This window comes from Canis lupus, chromosome 13, assembly GCF_003254725.2.
Source record: "Canis lupus dingo isolate Sandy chromosome 13, ASM325472v2, whole genome shotgun sequence".
In the NCBI taxonomy this organism is placed as follows: domain Eukaryota; kingdom Metazoa; phylum Chordata; class Mammalia; order Carnivora; family Canidae; genus Canis; species Canis lupus.
The window spans coordinates 22,979,735-23,005,046 of NC_064255.1; the positions used below are offsets into that span (position 1 = coordinate 22,979,735).

Genomic DNA, 25,312 nt, shown 5'->3' on the forward strand with positions numbered 1-25,312 from the left:
CCATGGGGCAAGTAACTACCATACTGGGCAGTGAAAACACAGAACATTTCCAGCATCTCACAGAACAGCCTGGCCCAAAAGCTCCACACAGGGCCAGGACCCCATGGCATACACAGCACCTGTCCAGTCCTGGCACTGGGCCTGCAACTAAAGACAAAACAAACAAAAGAAATGGGAGAGAAAAGGTGACTTTGTCTTTGCCCAGCCAATTTCCCACTTCAACCAAATACAAATGTTCTTACTCCCCACACCCACCAACATCAGACCAGTGAAGACTTTTCAAAATGTTAACCATGAGTGGGGCAAAATTTGCTTAGGGCTTCCTCGGTATAATTCATATGAATCAAAATCAAGAAGTTCAAAACTCTGGAAACAAAAAGCAATGGAAAGTTTCTAGGTCATCTTCCATCCAGCACACCTAGGCTCAGGTTTAAAAATATGAGAGAATACAGCTGATGGTCCATCCACCCTCTCTGCAAGCTATGAAGCGTTTGACTTTACAAAAATTTTTAATACATCAGCAACTGTTTCCTGGGCACTGAAGATGTGCCAGGCTCTGGAAAATCAGAGCTAAGGTGCCCCTCTTCTGTCTCTATACAGGCTCTCAGCAAAATTAAACCTCTCCAGGCTCCAGAAGATGCTTTATGCTAGACTCTTTTTTCTCCTGTTATCTGTAAACCCTCAGAATAAGATCATCAGAAAAATTAATATGCAATCCTTGAACTTTTCAAAACAAGCTAAGCTCTTAAAGAAAAATCACAACTGAGCTTGTTTCCCAAATACTTTTTAAGTTCTCTCTTTTCCTAGAGGCAATAAAATCTCAAAGACAGTAACCAAAAATAACAGTTCATGATCTACCACCTTATCTAGAGATCAGCAGATTACAATTTTAGACCTTTTTATTTCAAATCAGTGAATGGATCTGTCGATATTCCTTTAGGGTCGTATTCAAAGAATATTCAGTTTCCAGACCTGTGAGAAGGGTTTTATGATTTTTTTTAAATAATTAATCCCCCCATCCCCTCCACCCCCAACCCCACCGCCACCCTCCACCTCCCTCCACCTCGTGTTTGGCTAAGTAGCTTCCTAGGTAGAAATCATAAGGCTCTCATATGGAAAGAGTCTCATTTAAATACCAAAGTCAATCCAGAAGTTAAGGGCCAGTGAAATCTCAAATTGCCTAGTTAAAATAAAACTCAGAGGCAAACAAAACCAGTTTGGCTGCCTCTTGGAAACAGCAGCCCAGCACCTCCTCCCTGAGGAGGTTCCCTCTGTTCCCTGGGCCCAGCCCTCCACCCACCACCTGCCCCTTCCTGTGGCTGCATCATGGGACTGCCAGGGCCTCTTCAGCTACATCATAGAGGAGTCACATATTCCACGCCAGGCTGGACCTCAGGGAGGGGGCAGCTAAAATCTGAATTCTGTTAACCGACCAAGATTCCATCCCACCAGCTTCGTGCCCCCAAAAAGGACAGCCTTCCTCACTCAGGTCCACCAAGGGCCACGCAAGAGTGCTAACAGCTGTCCACGTTCAGTCATTCGTTCATCAAACATTGTCTGCACCCTGCCAAATGCCAGACACTGAGCATCTAGGTGCCTGGGATCCTCCAAGAGGAGCAGGCTGCAGGCCTGTCCTAGAGGGGTGTGCATTCTAGTAGGAGGCCAGTGACGACACAGTGAGCCACATACACACTGGCAGAAGCATGCACTGCAGAGCCCTGAGGCCTGAAGTCTCCCTCTACCTTGGGACCAGAAGTGTCATGGGTGATGTGACTGTTAACCTGGCTCTGGGAAAACAAGCAGCAAATCCTTGAGCATCTAAAGGAGGCGGACAAGGGGTGGAGTGAGGAGGACATTCCAGATCTGGAATGCACATGTGCAACAAGACAGGGATCAAAGGCTTTATGGGTTTCAGGGAGCCATGAGCATTTCTTTGTGGGTGGAACTGCCAGCCACTGGCAGAGATGCCACTGGACAGGTGGCTCATGGCAAGAGGCACAAACCTCACCAAGGGAGTAAAATCTCCTGAGGAACTTTAAAAAAAATCTTAGATTCCCAGGTCCCACCCACACCCATCTGATTCCACAGATATAAGGGAGGGCCCTGAAATCTTCAAAACCAACTTCTTGGGCACCTGGGTGGCTTAGTTGGTTAGGCATCCGACTCTTGGTTTTGGCTTAGGTCATGATCTCAGGGTTGTGGGATCAAGCCCCATGTTGGGCTCTAAGCTCAGCATGGAGTCTGCTTGAGATTCTCTCTCCCTTCTTCTCTCCCCATCTCTATAAAAAAAAAACCAAGACAAAACAAAAAACCAACTTCCTGAGTGATTATGATCCATACAGCAAGATCTGAAGATCGCGGCATTTAACAAAATGTATACTAAAAATAGGTAACATATACTAAAAACACATAACTATTTGCAAGAACCATGACTGCTTTATCCATTGTAAGCCACGAAAACTTTCTTCACCAATGCACAGAACCTCGGCAATCCAGGCTCGCTGAATGAAGAGCACCTCTGGTCCTTTGAACCTTCATAGCAGTCCTAAAAGTTCTAGCTTCCAACTGCTCTCCTCAAGCACACACTGCAGGTCTGAGCAGGGCCTTTATTTTTCTCTTCTAACCCTCTCTCTCTCATTATCCTATCCTTAACATTGCTTCCTCCACTTCGTCTCCAAGGCAAAAATTGGAAACTCTAAAGATAACCTAGGGGAGAGAATTTGGATGTCCAACTTCATTCATATTTTATGGACTTAATAGGGCCAAATGAGATTTTTAAAATCATAGAATATTAGAGCCGAGAAAGGTTACTTGTGATCATCTAGGACTCTATGTCCTGGGAAAACCCCTTTTAGAGTCGGGGAAATTAAAGCCCAGAAAAGTGAAATATATAGTAGTCCCCCTGCCCCCATCCGTGGTTTTGCTTTGTGCAGTGTCAGTTAGCCACAGCCAACTGTGGTCTGGAAGCAGCTGATCCTCCTTCTGACAAACTGTCAGGAGGTCCAACAGCAACCTAATGCTATGGCATAGTGCCTGCATCATTCCCCTCACTTCATCTCATCACATAGGCATTTTATCATCTCACATCATCACAAGAAGTAGGGGATATGAAAATATTTTGAGAGACAGAAAGACCACATTCACATAATTTTTATTACAGCATATTATGATTGTTCTAATAAAATTTAGTAGTTTTTGTTGTTAATCTCCTACTGAGCCTAACTTATAAATTAAAATATCTCATAGGTACATACATATAGGAAAAAACAGTATATATAGGGTTCAGGACAATTCCTAGTTTCAGACATCCACTGAGGGTCTTGGAACATATCCCCTGTGGATAAGGGGTTGGGGATGGGGGTTGGCTATTGCAATTTACTCAGGCCTGCAGAGTTGGCAAAGCCAGAAGACAAACCCAGGCATCACAGCTCCCAATCTAAGTTACTCTAAGGTGCTACATAGATTATTCTAATGGGGGGCACCTGTATTAAAAGGCTCAGTGGTTGAGCATTTGCCTTTAGCTCAGGTTGTGATCCCAGGGTCCTGGGATCAAGTCCTGCATTGGGCTCCCCTCAGGGAGCCTGATTCTCCCTCTGCCTAGGTTTCTGCCTCTCATGAATAAATAAATAAAATCGTAAAAAAAAAAAAAAAGATTTTTTTTAATGCATTCAGGATTGAGTAACTTTAAAAACAAATATAAGCTTTTACTAAATCCAGGAGCTCCTTACATAAGGAATCATAATTTAATGGTTAAAATCTAGGCTCTGGGCCAGACTCCTTTTATCACTCACTGGCCATGTAACCAAGGTTTAGGTAAGTTCTCTTCAACCTGATTTCATCACCTAAAATGGAGATCACAAGAACGTATCTCACATTGTGAGAATAGACACATCATACATGATGCTCTTAGAACAGAGCCCACCCTGTATTACTATTCAATAAAGGTTAGCTATTATGATTTCCAGTATTGAAACCAGGCCCATTTTTTCAAGTGATAATACAAAGGCTTCTGGACATTAATGATGATCTAGTCAGCTAGGGATCCATTTCCTTTCTTCATAAAATCCTAAAGTCCTCACTCTGGGTTTGGTGTATCATTATCTAAACAGCCCTGAGATGGTTTTTCAAAGCTATAAAGAAATTACACAGGCACACCGAGGCAGCCAGAAATGAAAGTCACACAGCATTATGCTCTTCAAAGGCCCTTGCTGACACAAGCAAACAATGCAGTGGTGTGAAAGGCCAGTGCTGACTAAGGCAGGGGGTTCTCCTTCAGCTTAGTATTCCTAGCTTTCAGTGAAACAGGGAGCAGGGTCCAGTGTGCAAGGGCATGCTCACAGGTGCAGGAATGTTAGTCCCCAAGATGGTACCTCTGCTGTCCAGAGCTGAGAAAGCCCTCCACCCCAACCCTTAGTCTTTTTCTTTTTTTTTTTTTTTAAAGTAACTCAGACAATTGCATACCAGTCAGTCCAAACATTTCACAACTCCAATGACAGGCCATCTGCTGGTCCATTATGGAAACGAAGAAGATGGGGACCTGCTCCACAAAGTCTGGCATTCCATGCCTAGCAAGTGCCTAATTCTTTGTAGCCAGTAACATGGGAAAAGGTGTACTTTCATGCTAACTACAAATTGTATGTTCATTCCAGAGTACACAATCAACAAAATATGAAGCTGTACAATGGTGCTAATAAACTCTCAAATTCCATTATGGCTTAATTATTTATTAATCTAAATACAACAATACAATACTATAATGTGTGCATAATAATAGCAACTTATATGCACTTGCATAATGAACAAAATAGAGTTCTAACATATTTCCACATCCTATTTAACAAGTTATATAATGACTCCATTAATTTTGCTCTTAGTGAGTAGCTTTAAAAGTTTTTCCTAAATAAATTGTATTACTAGCTAGTGCAAAATATTAGCTAGAAAGGACAAAGGAATTTCAGAGCTTTAGGAGACAATATGGAATGCTAATATTTTGGAAACCAGAGACATACTAACTTGAGATTCTGGATGCCTGCCCAAAAGAGATGTACTTAAATTCCCCTCTATCACTTCAAGCAAGAAGAACTCAAAAAATACATCCAAAAGCTCTAAGCAAAAAAATAATAATAAAAATGTTTTTAGAAAAGGACTTTTGTAGAGGGTAGATATCAAACTGCAAACCACAGAATCACAGCCTTTAATGACCATAAGTCCGAATGTATTTGCCACTGACCAAAACAGTATGAAAAGTATGAAGCATTTTCTACAGATCGTTTCCGTAGAGATGCACACACTATTAAAAACAGATTACACACAGATCTCCCAAAGGATGTATAACATGGGCATTAATTGCCATGTGGCTTATAACAGCAAATAAATAAGGAGGTATCCTAAATTTCCATCAACAGCAGAGTGATATTAATTGTGCTGTGTCCAGATAATGAAATTCCATTTGGGCGCTAGAATGAGGCAGATCCACAGGTATGGATGTAGAAAGATAATTACAACATACCATGAAGTAAAAGCATGGGAATGTGCTCCATACAGGCTACCTTCAGATCATCTAGATGTACTTTACTCCATGTATCATTCTACACATTGTTCTGCAACTACCTTTTTTCCCCCCAGACATGTTTATATAGGCAAATAAATAAAACAAAACAAACAAAAAAACCCCAGTCTATGAACGACACTCAATCTAATCTCTGCAAGGGGTACTGGGAGGGTACATTTTACTTTATAGACTTTGTTAAAGGAATTTTTTAAACAAAAAGCACATGGTCTAAGTTTTTCAATTTTTAAGTTAAAAATAACTTCATAAAAATCACTTCTGATGCTTGTTAACCATATGAGAAGTACCTTCATGTTTCCCCCTTATCTTCATAAAATATACCTTCTATCAGCCATACCCTTTTGAGGTCATTTGAGAGTTCTTACACTCAAGACAAAGTTCTTTTCCCCCAGCGCATATGGATTATAGAGATGGCAAGATGTAAAGTTATTCTGGCATCGCTAAAAATGACCTGAAATCAAGTGGTTTAAAAATACATCAAAGCGAGGGTCTGTTCACCGTGACATTATTTGTCTTTTGTCAAATACTTCACCTCCAAGCTGCGACTCTACCTCCATCACCACCACAGAGAAGCTATTCTGGTTTCTTTTCCCACAGACGATTGCTCTGTTTTTCCTCCCTGCAACCACAAGACCTGCAGGCTCTCTGGTTTCCCATAGAGAGCTAACTCCGGAGAACAGCCTCTGCAGAAACCTCAGTTCCTGCTGTTGGCAATTATGGGAACTCGGGGGATATTGCTCTATTCCATCCTTTAGGATCCAATCAGTAATTAAATATGAAAATATTAAAACTTATTAAGAATCAAAGGGTCTCAAAAATGCAATGCCAACTATCTCAGTTCTTTCAGATAGTAGAGCAAATCTTTTCAGGAAGACACATTCTGATGGCTTCCTAGAAAGACATCAAAATGACGGACAAGTCCAGTTCCAGAGACTGAAATAGAATATTCTAAAATAGACTCAAAAACACTAATAGTGACGATCACTGGCTTAAACATTACAGAATATTGCTTCTCGACCTTTTGGCCAAGATCATGTGAAACATTACAGAATCTTTAGAATGTGCAAGCAGGAAGGGTATAATGGACACCTGTCAACTATGTAATGATTTTTTAAGTGAATAAGAAAATATATGAATTAAGACCCATATCAAGCTGACCAGCCAGATCAAATTCTTCCAACCAGTGCTCTGGTATCTCCATCACATTCTCTGAGGGAACATCGTGTGCCCATGTTGGAAATAAGGGGAAATATTACCTCCCCTGGGAGAACCTCGATTCCCTGAGCTGAGCTAATTGCTCACTTTTCTATATTCCCCCAGCACGCTGTTCTATGACTATTACCATACCAAACATATTACTTCTATCTCAAAATTCTCTATTCACACATTCCATTTTCCCCCTCCCCCTGACTCAAATGCAAGTCCCTCCAGGACAAGGAGAATAAATAATATATTGTTTTTTGTGGTCCCATAATAATATCTAAAATAATAGCAGTTCTCAAGTTTCTTGAATGAATAAGTGTCCTCACTGCAAATTCATTGGAATATTGAAGCACCAATGGTAAAGGGGTGCCAAATGAAACCCACTGGAGGGATCTATCATGTGTTTCAGAGAAGTTAAAAAATAAACCCTTGTGTGACTTAGAGCAAACTCCCAAAACTTACCCCTGACACCCACGTTTTCCAATGTTACCAAGATAATGAACAGACAGTATACAAAGCAAACAGAAAAATAAGGCAAAAAAAAAAAAAAAAAAGGAGAGAGGCAAGAGAGCTTCTCTGCCTGGTAATGAAAAGGAAAGCAACCCCCGTTGGACAAACGAAGTCTCTACGATGGGGTAAAGTCTTTCTGACAGTGGTGGTGGATAAAGGAGCTTCATTTTCTTCTTTATATCTCTCACATATTTTATTATAGTCATTGAAACTATTAAAAATTGCAAAGATTTCCCTTTGTTCATTGACTTAATACACATACTTTTAAAATACCTGCTATGTCCTAGGCACTATTTTGGGGGAGGAGTTCCAAGATGAATAAGTCATAGTCATAGCCTCAAGGTGTTTGCAGTCAAACGTGGGAGACACACAGATCCAATAAAACAGGACATGACTTACACAAGGGTTCTTTGCAGAAAAATGGTCTGTCCAATCATTCTCACTGCTTCCCTCACCATAAGGCAGTAAGGAAAGCCTTGGGAAAACCAGTGTGAGGAAGTCAAAAACAAACTGCAACCGAACACACAGTTCAAGGCTCTGCAACCTGCATGTCATTAAAAGCGATCTACATAACACATCAAGGCACCTCCTGCACAAACTGTGGTTCCTTTTCTCTATTTTTCATTCTTCTTCTCACATGCTTCGTTATCTGGAGAACTATCTGCAACTTCTAATATGTGGAATCCCACAGAGTTTTCTAGGAAGTTAAAACCATGAGTCAGCTCAGCTCTGACCCATCGTGAAGTCACCCAAGGGGTAAGAGCCCACAGGCTGGATCTGGTTGGCACTAGAAGCCATCCCTCCATCTGCTTACCACGTGTGTTGGTCGCCATGTCGGCCACTTTCTGAAAGGCATCCAAGAAGGCAGCTGCTGCTACTACTGTGGTCCTAAAATGTAAACATAACAGAAGCATGAGGAATCTCTCATACAAATTCATTACAGCTAAAGGGTTAACACCTTTGCAGGGAACTGAATGTGACCTTCTAGGAGAAATGACTCAAATGAACATGGACGAGGACTGGCTTTGAATGAAGGCCCACTTGTTTTCTCAGGAAGCATTCCTCCTCCTATTAGCGCATTTTCCCAAAAATAACCAGAGCATTGGGTGCTGGGCGGTAAATGTTGGCAATTCTTCCCATCCCGTTCCACCTGAGATCGTAACATAATTACCAGGCCAAATTTCACAAAGGAGGAAAGACAGGTGTTTCTAACCTCAAAGAAAAACATCATTAAAAACTATAAATGGTACAGGTGAAATTAATTTTAGAGTAGGCAAATAGCATCTATACGTGGACTGGGAGATGGGATCTTGGAGAGAGAGCCTCTGCTTCAAATAATTCATTTTAGGGATGAAAAAACTGAGACAAGTTCAGAGTGACTTTCAAGATCACCAGTTCGTCTCAGAACTGGAACAGGTAGCCCAGCAGGATGCATGGTCCTGTGCTCATCCTGCCTCAAGACAAGCTCTGAGCTGTGTGACTTTTCCCCCTAAATCCTACTTATAATGAAACAAAGACACTATTTTTTCAACCTTAGAAGGCTGTCTCAACTGCATCTTCTGAATTCCTCAAAGCTGAGATTGAGAAGTCACTACACTCATCTGCTGTCCTAGAAATTATTTTGAGTTCTTCACGTCCTCTTGAGCACTCTGTGGTCTACCGGTTCCTAGTGCTGTGATCCCCAGATGTCATCCAATGAAGAGTAAGCTCCGCTCCATTCAAGGGCCATGGAGAGCTAGAACATACCAGCCAGCCCCAAGACTCACCACACGGACTTCACAATCCAACATGGCGCATAAAGCTCATCACCAAATGTTTCATATATAAATCTAGTCTTTACTCTGCATTCTTAAGAATGTAAAGCTGTTGAAGGCAGAACATGAGAATAAGGACTAGAAAAAAAGGAGTTTAAGATGGAATTGAAGAAATGACCCTATATCTTAGCAGCAGTAGCTCTGACACAGAAGGTTCTGGAAGGAGCTGGAAGTGATCCCCCTCCCCCCTCAAAAAAACCTTCAGCAACAGTCCCTTAGTGCCAAACTGCAGAATGAGGCCTGATATTTTCCAGTAGAGCAAGAAAATATTCTGCTCGAATTAAAAAAAAAAAAAATGACATACAGAACAAAACCAAGCGAAAAAAAAAACCCTTTGAAGCATATTTTTCAAAGAGCTGACATCAAATGCAAACCCTGGAAAAAGTTAGCTTTATCAAACATCCTGGGATTTATAAATAGCTCATTCTGATTTACAATTAATATCTGACACAATGGCTTGATTTATTCTAGTTCAAGTCACTGCCAATCATCCCAATTTAATGAGCCAGCTGTAGAGGTGCCTTGCGTACTACATGGTCACCAGGGCTCCCCTGAAAATGAGGATGGTGGTCAAGTGTGAGGAATCAGGTACTTTTAAATACTACCTTCCCATGAGTACAATTTCATTGTCTGCTGTTGTCATGAGACACTTAGTTCTCTGATGGGACAGAGCCAACATGCAAGTACCGGCAGCAGAGAGTGATTCATGTATATACTCCAACCTTATTCATCTCTTCTACAGTCTTCTTATCCTTTCTTTACTACAGAAAACTAAACCATGAGCATGAGGCTCTCAGTTGGGTACTACTAGTTTGACAAAATAAATGGTCCCTGTCCTCAGGAGGCCTAAATGTTGTCAAAGAATATAAAATGTTCTTTGTACCAATGAGGATAAGATCGCTTTAGGTTTGGGCTCCTAGATAGCTCAATCAGTTAAGTGGCCGACTCTTGATTTGGGCTCAGATCATGATGATCTGAGGGTCCTGGGATCTAGCCCCATGCAGACTCTGCGCTCAGCAGGGAATCTGCTTCAGGATTCTCTCCCCCTTTACCCCTCTCCCACTCTCTAAAATAAATCTTTTGAAAAAAAAAAAAAAGGATTGCTTTAGGTTTTATTGTAACTGATTAGGCTGCAATAAACATTTAGTTACTTTAAGTTTTGGCTTCCTCTTTGGTAAAAGGGGAAGAGAGGATCTTCTCCTTGGTCAACCCTAAAAGGCTGCCAGTCAATTAAATGAGGCCAGATAAGAAACAAGGCAGGGTGGTGGAAGAGGGATACTTAAATGTTTTTCTGGTTTATTCTAGGAGGGACCTCCTACAGGAGGGAGACTAACTGTTGGAAATAAATCAGAATAGTAGCAGAAATGGAAGGGTAGGTGTAGTTCGATAACATGAGGCTAGTGAAGGCCTCCCCAGGGGTTTGCAGACAAGAGTTTGGAGCTGGCCCAGCAGATATCCTTTACGAGTTTTTGGGTTTTTTTTTTCTTTTGTCTGTACAAGTTCCTCTGCACCAAAATGGTAAAGGATTTGACAAGCAGAGAAGGGATCATAAGCCCAAGTCGACTGTCCATCTGGAAGACCACTCTTGGCTTGAGAAATCCTAGGTTCACAGGATAGAATTCCCAGGACCCACAAAGCCACCAGGATGGAAGAGGAAAGATCCTTCCTTCTAGAGTTCTCTCCTGATCTACAGAGGTGCCATGGAATGTCCAGTCTTACGGCTAAAGTCCTGGGCAGTAACCCCTGACATCCATGGGCAAAGGATCCAGAGCATCATGTTGTCCATGTGGCTTTGTATCCTAGAAAACATCTACCTGCTTTGTCCTCTGGAAAACCACCACCATACATCCAAACCAACTGATGTCATCCCCTATATGCCATGAACAGGAATCATGAAAATTAATTGCTTTTTAAAATGTCCCATCCCTCATGGAGCACCCACTAAGTGAGTAGCCCTTCTCCCCACTGACTGAAAAGCACATAGCTGTCACAAGAAGATGTTACAAATTTCCTATTTCATATCAAATGATACATGAACAAGCACAAGACAAGGCAACAATAATAGCCCCCATAGAGCAGCTCAGCCCTAGATCCTGTTCTTTTTTAAGCAGCTTTATTGAGGCATAATTTGCATACCATAAAATCCACCCTTTTTGGTTGTGTGACTCAACAATTTTTTTAGTAAACTTAGAATTCTGCAACCACTACCACAAGCCAATTTTAGAACATTTCCATCCCCCCAAAAAGATTCTCCTGCCCATTTGTACTCAATCTCCTTTTCCTCCCCTAGTCCCAGACAACTACTAATCTACATCTGTCTCTACAGATCTGTGTTTTCTAGACATTTCACGCACATGGAATTATACAACAGTAAGCCATAAATTCTTTATAAGGAATAGGCAGTGAGCAGAATAGACTATGCAGCCAGACTCAGATTAAAATCCCTGCTCTGCAATTTACTAGCTGTGTGAGTTTGGACGAGTTACTTAGCTCATCTGTGCCTCAGATTTTTTCATCAGTAAATTGAGGATAATAACTATACTTATCCCCTGGGGTTGTGAGCTTTAATTAACATATGCCTGGCACACACACGCACAAAAAAAAATGCCTGGCACATGGTGAGCATTACATAAATGCTGCCCATTATTACCTTACATACAATACCTCACTGGACTCTCAAAATTCCTATGGAAGAAGGCAGAGCAGATAGGAGTTCGCTTTTACACATGGGAATCGGGGGTCAAGACGCAAGGCTAATAAGTGGCAATGCTCAAATTAGAACCCATTACATGCTCCTGTATCTGTAACACTTCCAAAGTTAACCTCAATCAGCAGCCTCGGTCTATCCTCTTCAATCCATTGTCTAAGGGATGTTGTCATTTTTCTGGGGATGACATGCTTCTCTACTTACCGAAGCTGGGACTGTAGCTTTCCTGCTTTGTTTATGAAATCTTCCCACACTGGATAGCTCCCCTACAACAAAACAAAGTCATCAATCAGTAAGGCATGCTGTGATAGACATCTGATTAAGACAATAACAGAACACCCAAGTCCAATTACACAGGAAACAATCTGTGTGTGCTCTCTTCCTCTGCAGTCTAGGATATGCTGCCCAGGTTATATACAAATGTACTGGCTCAGAAATAGGTTTAGGATATATTCAGGCCCTGTTATCCTGTTAATACTACAAATGCCAATTGAAACAGTTTTACCAGAATCTAACGCATACATTGATAGATCACTAGGGACCTACCATCTATTACTCAGAAATTCAAGAAGATCCACAGAACGTTTAGGGCTCTGCCCTGAACCACCTGACCATAGCCGTGGCTTTCCCCCCACTTATCCCCAAAGGGCAGGGAGGAGGGAACCAGAGTGATAGGAGCTCCTCCCCAGGATGGGTGGCTCGTGGGAAGCATTAGTAGATGATCAGAATCTCAAGATTGAGAAGTTACTTAAATGGAGCCACCCAGCTGATGGCTTGAACCCAGCATCTACCCACACCAGGACAACATGTGGTTCACCAGCACACATCAGCTCACAGGGAACTCAACACTCTCTTCTGGCAGCCTCTACCTGCCACCGTGTCCTTCATGTCATGCAGCACTAGCTTGAACCTTCTGGGGACCCTCATGGTGATGACCAACCCTGCTGCCATGTGGAAATCTTTTCAAAGAATGGAGGATAACCAACACATTCATCCACAGTTTTCCCTTCTCTCCCCAAGTGCAGTTCATGTTCTATCCAGGACCCTGCTGCAGCACGTCCCTGCAGAGTCCTAGGGCCACCGCCCAGTAGCTCTCTACTCTTTAAAGCGTGGTACTCAGACACAAACTAAAAACTGCACGTGCAATTCCGAGTGGAACAAACCTGAGTTGGGTTTGACACCTCCCCACACATACACATTCAATTTATATTAAGATCAGTAGCTAAGCAAGACGGATTGCAAAATAAAACCATAAAAGGAGAAGCCATGGCTACAAGAGTGGAGTTTGGCACAGAATCATTTAAATATGAAGCTAAGACTAAACATCTGGGGTGGGGGTGGGGGCAATAGTTGCAGGACAGAATGTAAAGTGCTATGAACCTTGACATGGTGGACATAACATAGCCACCTCCTGAGTTTGTGGTTTAAGGAGAGGAGAGGGAAATTCTAATGAAGTTAATCATTTCCTCTTTCATTAGAGAAGCCCAATCAAAACAGTCTACAACTGAGCTAAATAAAACACAATGATTTCGTCTTCCTACCGGTTTTAATAATCTCAGTTGCTTACCCTAGGGTGCAGTTTCTCCAACCTTGCCACTACTGACATTTGGGGCCAGATGGCTCTTCTTTTTTTTGTGGGGGACTGTGGGGGGTGCATTATAGGGTGTTTGGCACCATCTCTGACCGCAGTTCACAAAACGCCAGTAACATTTCAGAGAGGTCACTGGTTGGGAATACCAAAAATGTCTCCAGGCATTGCCAGATGGGCCAGAGGAGACAAAATCATCCCCAGTTAAAGCAGCACCACCACTGTTTTAAGGGGGCCTGGGTGGCTTCAGCCCGTTAAACGTCTGACTCCTGACTTCAGCTCAGGTCAGTATCTCAGGGTGCTGGGATGGAGCCCCATGCCCTCCCCATCTCTCTACCCCTCCCCCTACTTGCATGCACTCTATCTAAAATAAATAAATAAATCTTTAAAAAAAGAAGAACCACTGCTTTAAAGGGATGCTTCAGAAACTAATTTCTTTTGGTGAAGAAACAGTCATCTAAAGTTCAGTAATTTCTTCAGTATTACTTCATTTCAGTTTCAATTTTCCTGTTAAATGAAAGCAAAATATATTTTTGTTTTACATCTTCCCATAAAAGTGTCTCCTTCTACATTTCTCTAGCTATCAAGTGTGTCTGAAAATGGCAGAGAAAGATCTGGAAAATTGTCTTACCAAAGTTAAAATGGGCTACTTTTAGAAGCTAAAATGTGGACCCATGTGTTGCTTTCTTGTTTGTATTTTCCTGTATGGTCATAGTTTCTTATTTGTGTGTGTGTGTGTGTGTGTGTGTGTGTGTGTGTGTTTTAAATAAGGGTAACGTATCATTTTTATGAAAACAACAGTGATCATATATATTTTTTAAGATCAAACTAGAGGTTCTGGCAACCAGAGCACCATGAATTTGCCAAAGCCTAAAGTCTGTTTCACAGATGCCACTAGAGCACATCCATCAGCTCTGCATTTGAGACCTGCTTGGCCCAACTGCAGGTCTCTGGATTTATTCCCCCAAGAGACAATTTGCTCCCTCGGGGCACTTAAACTGCACGGGGCGAGGGATCCCGTCTGCCCCGATCCTGGCAGAACTCCTTTGGCAGCTACACCTGAGCTATTGATGCCAATTCCCATGCACAGGTCACCATACTGCTAAACCACATAGCCCCCAGCTCATCTTTGTGTCCCAGAGGGCTTCTTCTGCCCAAGAGTATAACTTTATTTTACCTTATGCTGAATGAACCTTTGAACCTTTATTTTACCTTATGCTGAATGAACCTAGTCAGGCTACCATTCCAGGCCCATCAAAACATTATGGGGAATTCCAATCACAACACCAAATCTATTTACCATTTTCTTATCAAATATGAACACCCCTTCTATGCCTATATCCAAGTAATTAAAGGGGTCAGGGCTGAGATCAAAGTCCTCTGGCGGCCACTGGAGATCTCTGTCCAGATAGACATCAGCATCCTTAAGAGCACAAGGTTCAACCAACCAATTACAGCTTCACCTACCCTTTTCTCTTCTCTTTCAGATCCACAAGAAAGTAGGAGAAGCTTTCTTAAAAGCTTAAAGATGTTCAGACATACTGACCACCAACTTCTAGCCAAAAGGTACCACATCTACACAAAGGAGACCATGACCGCTGGGCCTTCCTTTTCCCAGCACCAACCAAAACTCTCATGCAGGGGTTCCCAAGGAAGATCCCTGAGATGATCCAGAATATTTAGGAAAAAGGTGAGGCACATTGAGAACACGCCAGAATGGCAACAGGTCTGTGCAGCGAGCACACAGTCCTGATTTCTAGCCATGGGTGTGCCAGTCAAGTATTAGGGGAAATCACTTTACCTCTCAAGGCCTGTTCCTTATAAAGACAAATAATAAAAACAAACAATTCCACCACCATCACAGAACACTGAAAGAATATAGGGAAGGAATAAGGGACACAAGCTCAGGAATCCGGCCTTCTGGATTGAATCTAGCTCTCCGGTCTGCAATGGGACCTCAGACAATCGCTCAACCTCTACGAGGGCTAAGTCACTACAACCTCAGGGTCGGTGTGAGGAAATCACTGAGATCAGACATCCAAAGTGCTCCATGCAGTGGTGGGCACTCTGTCAAGTGTCCAAGAAACATTTGACAGGATTGATCCAAGGGTTTGCAGGCCCCTGGAATCTCACTCAGGATGCTGGCAGAGATCTTAAAGCCTCTAATTCACACTGTCCACGCAGGCTGGAATCCTGCATGCTGCATCCTAAGTACAGAACCAGCTGCATCTCGCACCAGTTAACCAGTTGGGGGTACAGTGTCAGACTAGTCTCTGTCATTCCCAAGTATACCGCAGGAGGAGTACTCAAATCGACGTGAATGTGCCTGAAATCAACTGCTCAAAGCACTTAAAAAACTACTTATCTGCCCCCACCACTCGGAAGCCTCATTTCAGTCTTTGCCAAATTAGCAACAAAAGGAGGGACCCCTCTCCAGTCAAGGGGTGCAGCACACAGCGCTCCACCCACGAACACCCACTCAGCCAGAAGAAGGCTGCCAAAAGCAGCTCTCTTGATTTAATGATATTTGACAGTCTATCAAAGAGTGTCAGGCCCACCTGTTTTAGGCAATATATAATTTAATGGATTCTAAAAAAAAAAAAAGAAAAATGAACTTCTAAGAACAGAAGACAAAACCTCCTTGTTGAGAATTTTTTTAAATGTGTAAATGTTATTAAAATTTAAAGGCGAGGTGATGTTGGATTGATCTAGTTTTTTTTTTTTTTTTAAGTTTCTTTCAAGGTTAAAAAAAAAAGTTTCTACCCACCTGAAAAATAGCTTTACTATAAAAATTCAAAAGCTTGGAGGAAGTGGCAAAGGAGAGAAAAGAACCTGAAGAGTCAAAGGTAGCCTGGGCCTATTCTAGGCTCTAAAACTGAGCCAAAGGGAATATACTCAAGTTTTGAAAGAGATCTGCAGACCAAGATGCCATATCCACTGAGAACCCTTTCAAAAAACAATTCCAACACAGTCCTTAATTTTCTGATCTGCACCGCCCACTAAGGAGTCCCAGAAAGCTCTCGCGCCAGGCCACTGGTTCTGACCGGGCTCAGTTCACAGTTTGAGGAAATCCCAAAGGAATGCATTCCTGGGGCTGTGAAAGTCTCCACATAGACACCCCTGTGGGGTTCACCCAAGAACACATAAAGGTTTCACAACTTTCCAGACAAACCAGAATCAAAGAAAAGAAGACTCCCGCCAGCCACCCAGACTCTCCCAAATCCAAAGTCACAGGCAACGGGACTCTCCTCTCCCTGGAAGCCCTTGACTTTCTTTGGAGAAGAAGGGTAGGTTTTGAATCCCAGACAATTTGTTGAAAACAGAACTCACACCACACTGGATTCTGAGAGAAAGGTCAAGTCCTCATTCCAAAAACAAGTTTGTGTAAAAACAGGTAAAGGACTCCCTTAATCAAGTTGCAAGACTGCCCCCCTTCCTACAGCAAGAGGGGTGGGGCTTCCCTGAAGACAGGCTACAGCTCACACCCCTGCAGCCCACCACGCTCCCCACACCACAGACACCGCCACTGATGGCTGTTCTCTCTTCTAACCTCCAGGGACATTCAACAATCTAAGAAACTATTCAGCCATCACCACCAGTCTAGCTCAAATGTCACCTCTTTTCAAAGCATTCTCAAATGCACCTACTTCCCTTCCATCATGCAATTCATCATCTATGAGCTTGAATCTCCCCAAATGCATTGTGAGCTCTAAAACAGAGAAATGGAGGAAGGAAGGAAAAGCATTTCTAGTAAGAGCAACAGTTCGCACAAAACAGGGAAGCAGAGGACACAAGTTGGCTCTCTCCAAGGGACACTGGGGTAGGGTAGGGCACTTACACTGGGAAGATGCAGGACATGGGGAGAATGGACACGGTGACCATGAGCAGCTTCAAGGGCAAGGTCACTGTGACCACAAGTAAGACAGCGAAAGACCAGGCAGACAGTGAGTGATATTAAATCCCAAGCCACCTGAGTGATAAGTCACATACCTAACAGCAGCCTGGTCCCTTGGGCGGGGTAGGGGCACAGGGCAGGGAGAAGATGAAGTCTTTTTCTTACTTTTTTTTTTTTTTAAAGATTTTATTTATTTATTCATGAGAGATAAAGAGAGGCAGAGACACAGACAGAGGGAGAAGCAGGCTCCCTGCGGGGAGCCCAATGTGGGACTTGATCCCAGGACCCTGGGATCATGACCTGAGCCAAAGGCAGACACGCAACCACTGAGCCACCCATAAATGACCCACCCAATCTCTGTCAATTCCCCAAGAATTTGTGGCCACTTAAGCAAATATGTGAGTTGGCTTCCCCACCCCCAACCTCAAAGTTGAGCTCTGGGAACACCCCCAGTCTCTTTCCTCTCCTCCCTCCCCTTGCACCACTTCCCCCACAGCTAGAAGGCTGGACAGGCCCCTTGCCCAGTTCAGGGCACAGGACTCAACCAGTGGCTGTTTTGGCTTGGGGTTCTGTTTTGCTTTGTTTTGTTCTGTGTTAAACAGAGGCCCAGGATGGCATCCCACACACGGAGCAGAAGAATAAACTGTGTGTAACTCATCAGCACGGCTGGTTAACGATGCCCCATAAATAATGCAGCAACTGCATCTCCCAGCCCAGCCCGCCGTGACAGCAGGACCTCAGGGGACAGCTGAGGGAATCAGACACCCGTGCCACCACACAGGGAACACGGAGGAGCCAGGAGTCACAGGCAGAGAAGAGGTGACTTGAGAGGAGCCACAGTTAGAAAGGCTCTCACAAGGAGGAAGAATTCAGTCGAGCTGAAAATAAACCGGAGGCTGGGGGCGAGTGGGGGGCAGGCTCTAGAGAGTGGGGTTCCACCCAAAGGCTTCTGTCCGGTGCATAGGTTCCAGATGGAAACTGGCTCACCAGTGCTCATGCTGCTGAGAACTCAAGTCTTGGGCACATGACAGGCACGACGGGATGGTCACCTCCCAAGTGCTCTTACTTGACTTGAACGTCACTGTCCCCATAATGCTTAATGTCAGCCTGAAGCATCACCAGTTTCTAAACAGCTGCTTGGAGCCAGGTCCATCCATCAGCATTTCTCACACTTCCACTTCCAGGTCCACCTGGGGATCCCACCTGGGGATCTTGCAGAAATGCATGTTCTAATTCCCTTGGTCTGAGGTGGGGCCTGGATGGTGCATGTTCAACCTAGGTGATGCTGAGGCTGATGCCACACACACACCAAGCAGCACAGCCCGGTTCATCCTCTGTCCAATGCTCACAACAACCTGACCAGGCAGGTGCCGTTGTTATTTTACAGCCAAGGGAGAACCGGGAGGACCGATTTTAGGGCTCAAGTGCTACCCTGACTCTGAGAAGGACAAGCGACAAGATGAACTGACCCAACCGTCCAGCCCAGCCCTGGGGCTGCAGGGGGCCGCTCAGCCAGCAGGTTGGGTCCTGCTTGGTCCATGAAGGAAGGTGCAAGGGCTCCCCAAACACACAGTAGCCCCCTGCCCCAATTACAACTGCAAATGCTCTGGGGGAGCAGTAATGTTGCCCTAGAAATGGTCATGATCTTCACCTGTGTGAAAAAGAAAACACAAGACACAAAACAAAGAAAAACCCTTCATGGAGAAAAAGGTCTGATAAGGAATGAGCCAGAAATGTTCCCAGCTGCTGTCAGTAGTGGTGCGATTATGGGTAACTAGATCACATCTTCAGGTTTTCTATGGATATCGGAACTGATCTGCTTCTGCCAGACTACAGAGCCAGTGTGGAGCATCTCCGTAGGCTGCTGCTGCCACCAACCCAGACACCAGGTCCCTCGGGAGGTTTGCAGGAACCTCCTCAGGGTGAGCATGAGCAGTGCAGCCCACAGCATCCCTCCTCCTCCTCTTCCAGGTCACCCCGAGGTGTGGACTTCAGGGAAATGAAAAGCAAAGTTTCCAGAAGCTTCTGATCTGAGCAGCAGTGGCCTCTGGATCCCGTGCTTCTACAAGCATGAGGCAAGCATCTGCAGCTTCTGGAAGTGGGTGTGCAGGATGGACAGGGCCCCTGACTGCCTGTCACAGCTTTGTCCCCAAAACCACCCTTCCCCACCCTATCCTGTAAGAGGAAGGGCTCCCGAGGGCCTCAGATGAAAGGCACTGGGTAAGCCCATCCATCATAAAAACCATTCCTGGGCTTTTATTCTCTGATTGGGGCTTGCCTAATCCACTAATTATCCCTGTCCATCAAGTGGATGACAGCCTTGACGATAATCAATGGTTGCTTCCTCACACGCCCACCCTCACCCACTTGCCCAAGCTCACCAGCAATAAATATGCCTATGAAAAGAAGATTTAACCACAAAAGGTGCTCCCTCCACCCAACCTCCCCTCACAAACTGCTCCATTTGAACTATAACACCCTAATTAAGTCAAGGACATCAAGGGTCTTCTTCCTCCAGGGCTATGAGGTTCTGTGGCCAGAATGCCCATTTTCTGACACATGGGTAGGTCTCCACTCAAAATAAAAGAAGAACCAAACAAATATGTCAACTGCATCTTCAAAGTATTCTTGGGTTATTTTTTTTTTTTACATGTTCTCCCAAGGGGCATTCCTTTGTCTATCCTGAGCCTTCCAATAAAAGAGCCACTGGCCACATGGACTTAAATTTAAATTACCTACAATTAAACAAAACATAAAGTTCAGATCCTCACACAAGTGCTCGAGAACCACATGTGGTGGTTCAGTGGCTGCTGAACCAGATCGTGAAGATGCGGAACACCTCTTCTGCTGCAGACGGGTCTACTGGACAGGGTCGCCCACCAGGTGCCAAAGCCACTCTGGGCACCCCTCCGTTGGTCTGCAGCCTCAACCAGGCTTCTGGTTCCATTTTTTCGCTTTTGCAAAATTGGTGTGTGTACCACGCTCTACAACTTCTATGAAAATGGAACCCCTCCCTGCTCCCCAAATTCACCCTCCCGTCGCCCAAATCCATACTACCATAGGTCCTTTATTTCAGGTGGTCACATGGGGCCATCCAGTAGGAGTCCAACTCTACTTCACGATCATCATTAAGAACCGCATCTCACATTCACGTAGCACTTCAGGGTACAAGGGGCTCCCAGGACAACCCTGCCAGGGCACTCAGCAGAACAGGAACTTAACACTTCCTTTTTCCGTGGGAAAATAAGGCACAGAAGGTGAAGTAATCTGCCTCAGGTCAGGGAAGGGTTTGCCCTCACACCTGGTTTATATCGTGAAGTGCTCCTTAGTTTGCCCAGTTCTGTTGCAAATAAGATTGTCCCATAGATTCCCCTAAAACATATTTCCTTCTCCACAACTGGACCCTTGGGAACTCAGTATCTAACCACCTCATACAGGGCTGGCTGCTCTCACCCAGGTGCAAGTGACAGATGTTTGGGTGCATGTAAGGTCCCCCCCCAGTAATAACTGCAGATCTACCCCCTCTAATCTTTGTCCATGTGGAATCCAAAGCTTCAGTTCCATTTGCTTATTATTGTGTATAAATGTCCACAGGAGATAATGAACAGAATATGTGGCGATCGGCACACCCTATAAAAATGTTAGGATTGGGGATCCCTGGGTGGCGCAGCGGTTTAGCGTCTGTCTTTGGCCCAGGGCGTGATCCTGGAGACCCAGGATCGAATCCCACATCCGGCTCCCGGTGCATGGAGCCTGCTTCTCCCTCTGCCTGTGTCTTTGCCTCTCTCTCTCTCTCTGTGACTATCATAAATAAATGAAAATTAAAAAAAAAAATGTTAGGATTGCTACTACCATTATTTCGCGCTTGCACACCTGTACTCACCCACTTCTCCCGGGAAATGCCCTCTCTGCCTTGTCTCCACCCAACCCCCAAATGGAGTCTGCAATTTGTCAAATCCACCGAGGAGCCATGGCCTCACCACCCTGGACACACTTTGTGTGCTCCACCACCTTCCAGGAAACAATGCCTCTTCCACAAGCCCTGAGCCCCACCCCAGGCTGCTGGGAATGACACCCTGACAGGCATCACTGGAAAAAAGGCAATAACTGTGTTTGATACTTCTGCAGTCACCATCCTCTTTTCAGTCTTCCTGGATGGAGCGCCCTGATGCGCAGCCGTACTCCCGAGTCTGAACGGACCCGTGTGATGTACTGGCTAAGAGCAGAGCGCTAGAGTCAGACTGCCCGACTTCACATCTACACACTGGGCAACCGAGGTCACTGAGTCACCCAAAACTACCCTGTCTTCATGTGTAAATGACGTCCATGCTAGTCCCCACCTCCATGGATGGCAATCTCTAAGGATGGTAATGAGGGTACAGGAAATCGTGCAGGTGCTCAGAAGGGTGTACTGGCACTTAGAACACGATTAAATCCCAGCGACTGCTATTTTCAGTACTATACATCCGATGCCAGCCACCCTATCTTGGCCATTTAATGAGCACCTACTATGGACAGGTATGGAGTGGGGTGGAAGGCTATACAGAGATAAGGAGCCAAAGCATTGTGGAACTCAGGCTAGTGGAAAGCGGATGTGTTAGCCACCAATCAGAGGGCACCACGCTCCAAATATAAAGTACTAGACAGTATGGCTGGTGTAAGCTTCCAGATGGGGGTGATGCCCTCCCATAGGTCTTTAAGGACAAAGGGGGGTTTCCCTGGCAAAGAGGAAGGAAGTAAAGAAGGAAAAAGTTTTCCATGCAATAAAAGTAATTAGCAAAGGAAAGGAAATACAGAAGGTCATGCTGCATGAGAGTCATTCCGGGGTCTTATTTGGGGGCACAGGAGACAGGAACAGGGAGATCCTTCAGCTTACCTAAGGAGCTGCAAAGGAGGCCCAACAACCACTCCACTGCCACCTGTTCCCAGGATAATCGCAATCTACTAGAGACTCACTAAGATGTCCGCTAAAACTGCAGATGCCAGAGCCCCACCCCAGAGCTACACAATGGAAACTTCTGGGGAGGGGGCCCACACACCTGCATTGAACACTCTCCCCAGCGGACACTTGTACCTTCCTGCTAAAACCACACGCAGCAAGATTTGAGAATCACCATGCCAAATAAGTTGCCTCGTCCCTTTGAGGCCCGACAAGCTATGGCCTCAATTTCCCAGACCCCATATTCAAGTCTAGCTCCTTGAGAAATAATCCCCTGGTGATGAGCACCCACTCTCAAGAAGAATATGGGCGCTTTCTGAATGGCATTGAGCAACATGTTTGAAAAGCCTTGAAGAGTAGGTACCTTTGACCCAGGATAAAGCCTTCGGGCCAAACTGTCACTGCAAATCAACTGTCTAGCTACAAGGATACACTCATCACAGTGTTCCTTATAATTAGTGAAAAACCGGACACAGCCTAAACATGAATCGGCACAGAACCTATGGAACTGGTGCCTGCATGCTCTTCCCTGGCCTGGAACATTCGTTCCCTGATACCCACAGACTTCCTAAGGTGTTGCTCAAAGGTCACCTGCTCTGTGAGGCCTTCCCTAGCCACTCTACTTAAAACAATAGCACTGCCCCTGCTCTGTTTCCCCACCGCACATAATCTTTCTAATATACAGCAGAACTGACTTCATTTGTCCCCACTGCCCTAGAACATAAGCTCCAAGGAGGGCAGGGATTGTGTCCGTTTTATTTACTGCTGTACCCTCAGCATTTAACATACAACCTGGCATACGGCCAGTCCTCAAATACAGGTCAACTGAATAAATTAACTGCACATATCCTACACAATGGAACACCACACAACACTAAAACTGACGTGGCTCATAATTACATACACAGATAAGCAATGTTAAGTGAAAAGCTAAGTGAAAAAAAACTTCTGGCACAGTGTAAGCCGCATGAACCTTTGTCTAAAATGTGTGTGCGTAACCCACTTTATAATCAAGCAGGTTATGGGGGAGTTTTATTTTTTACCTAACAGAGATTTCGGTTTTTCTTCCATTAACTTTATACTGCTTGCATAATCGGACAAGTAATCCCTCATGAAATGCTCTCAAAACACGTGCTAATTTTTTTTTTTTAAGGAATAAGCTTCCTCCTTCGTGACTTAATTAGGGTGTTCCTAATTAAGCCCAGCACAACATCAAAGAGGCCAGGTTCCAGGGGACCCTTGCCTCGGGCCTACTCCTGGCTGCGGGGCGACCTCGGTCCCTCCAGCGGCAGTTTGCAGAGCTTCTGAGCACTGGGATGCCAAAGGCTTGGCCACCAGTTAGCTCCTCCTGGCTCTGCTACCCGCTACTTGCTTCCTATTGGGGTGCCTCATCCAATTATTCAGGCCCGAGATCACATCCTGCTGGAGAGCTGGCTTTGAAGGTTCAGTAAACAATCACTTGAAAACAAAGAGCAACCATTAAACCAAACTCAAAGACTTCCTTAATGACTCCTGTGCTCAGCTGCAGGAGCCGGGGCGCAAGAACTGGGCCTCAGAAGTGAAACTGAGGTCTCCCTGGAAACTAATCTCGAAGCATTTCCAGCCCTCCTACCGCAAATATCCCCCCTTCCTGTTTTGCACCCAGGCATGTGGGGCGCGGAGCTGTTACTGGGGTGACCCTGGTGGAGGGGGTTTCTTCAGGAAAACAAACATGTGTTGCTCCGGTAGTCACCTTCAACAACCTTCAACAACCGCATCAGACCCTTAGACTCACACCCTGCCCGCTCCCCACCTACTTCCCTCTGCTGACAAATTAGGCACCCGTAGGGTGAGTCAACACCCAACCCAACATCTGCTCAGCTGGGTCAAATGGCTTTTAAAAGAGAGAGGTCCCTTGAGCTTCTTGTACCAGTTCAGAGAACCTCTGATTGTTATGCTCTAAGGTTCATTCTGACTCTAAAGGTCCAAATAGAACAATCAGAGAGATCAAGGAGACACACCCATTACGGAATCTAAAAAGGAAATCCTAAAAGGTCTCACTGTGAGAGACAGCCCACGGCAACAGATGAGCAAAGACCCTGGAGCCAGACCGCCTGGGTTCAAATCCCAGCCTTCCCTCTCCTTTAGCTGTAGGACGCCGGCAAATGGCTTGACCTCTCTGAATCTCAGTTTTCCCATCTCTAAAGTGGGAATGATAGCAGTAACTATCTCAGTGGGTTGTTGGGAGGATAAGAGTCTATTTGTAAGGCACTAGAATAACGCCTGGGTGTGTCATATAAAAGCTGATTAAACAGGTAAAATTATAATGTAGTTCTCAGTTTAGGTTCTCACTCTACCAAAGCCTCCCCTGACTGTCCTCCTACTCCAAACAAGAATCAGAGGCCCTCACCAAGATTCTGCTGCCTTTCTGCTCTTCTCCTGGACAAAACTTTAGGGCGAGGGCTGTATCTGTCTTGTTCACAGATGTATTCCACCCCAGCAATGCCTGGCCCCTAGTAGGCACATCATATCTGCAGAATACATGTACCGTGTTCTCTCAAATTATTCATATGTTGAAAGCTTGAAAAGCACTGCAGTGTTGTTTCTATTGCATTTTCAAAGTGGAGCTATAGGTTTCTTGTATTTTTGAAACATCTGATTGCCATTTTTGCAGGGTACTTCACTAGAAAACTCCCAGGGTAGTTCATTCAGATGCACAAGAGCATTTTATTTAGCATTTATTTCATGCCAAGCCCTTTATATATATTTTCTCACTGAAGCCTCTACAACTTTAAGAGGAAAGTATTATTTCTCCCATTTTACAAGCAAGAAAAATCAAATCTGGATTACTCATCCAGAGTAATCCAGTTTGGAAGTGGCAAAGCCAGGCTTAAGGTAGAACGTAATAAAAACTAGGTGGACTCAACCTAGAATGTGAAGAATGCCTGAGGGTATCTAGCTTGGTGGAAAGAGGAGAGACCAGAAAGGATATAACTTTGTGGTGGGACCTTGAAGGATGAGAAAGATTTCAGTGGACAACAATGCAGAAAGTCATCCAAGCAGAACAGCAAGAATGAGAGGCACGGGATGTGTTCAAAGAAGCCCAGG

General features: G+C 44.6%; 1 protein-coding gene across 14 annotated transcripts in view; it reads right to left on the reverse strand.

Moving 5' to 3' along the window:
• MTSS1 (MTSS I-BAR domain containing 1) overlaps positions 1–25,312 on the reverse strand; it is a 161,682-nt gene that overhangs the window by 126,870 nt on the left and 9,500 nt on the right. For all 14 annotated transcript variants that reach the window (XM_025450507.3, XM_025450500.3, XM_025450504.3 and 11 more), the window contains exons 2-3: positions 12,008–12,069; positions 8,097–8,170 (exon numbers count right to left, since the gene is read on the reverse strand). In XM_025450507.3, coding sequence (XP_025306292.1) covers positions 8,097–8,170; positions 12,008–12,069 — 136 coding nt within the window. The remainder of the gene's footprint in view (positions 1–8,096; positions 8,171–12,007; positions 12,070–25,312) is intronic.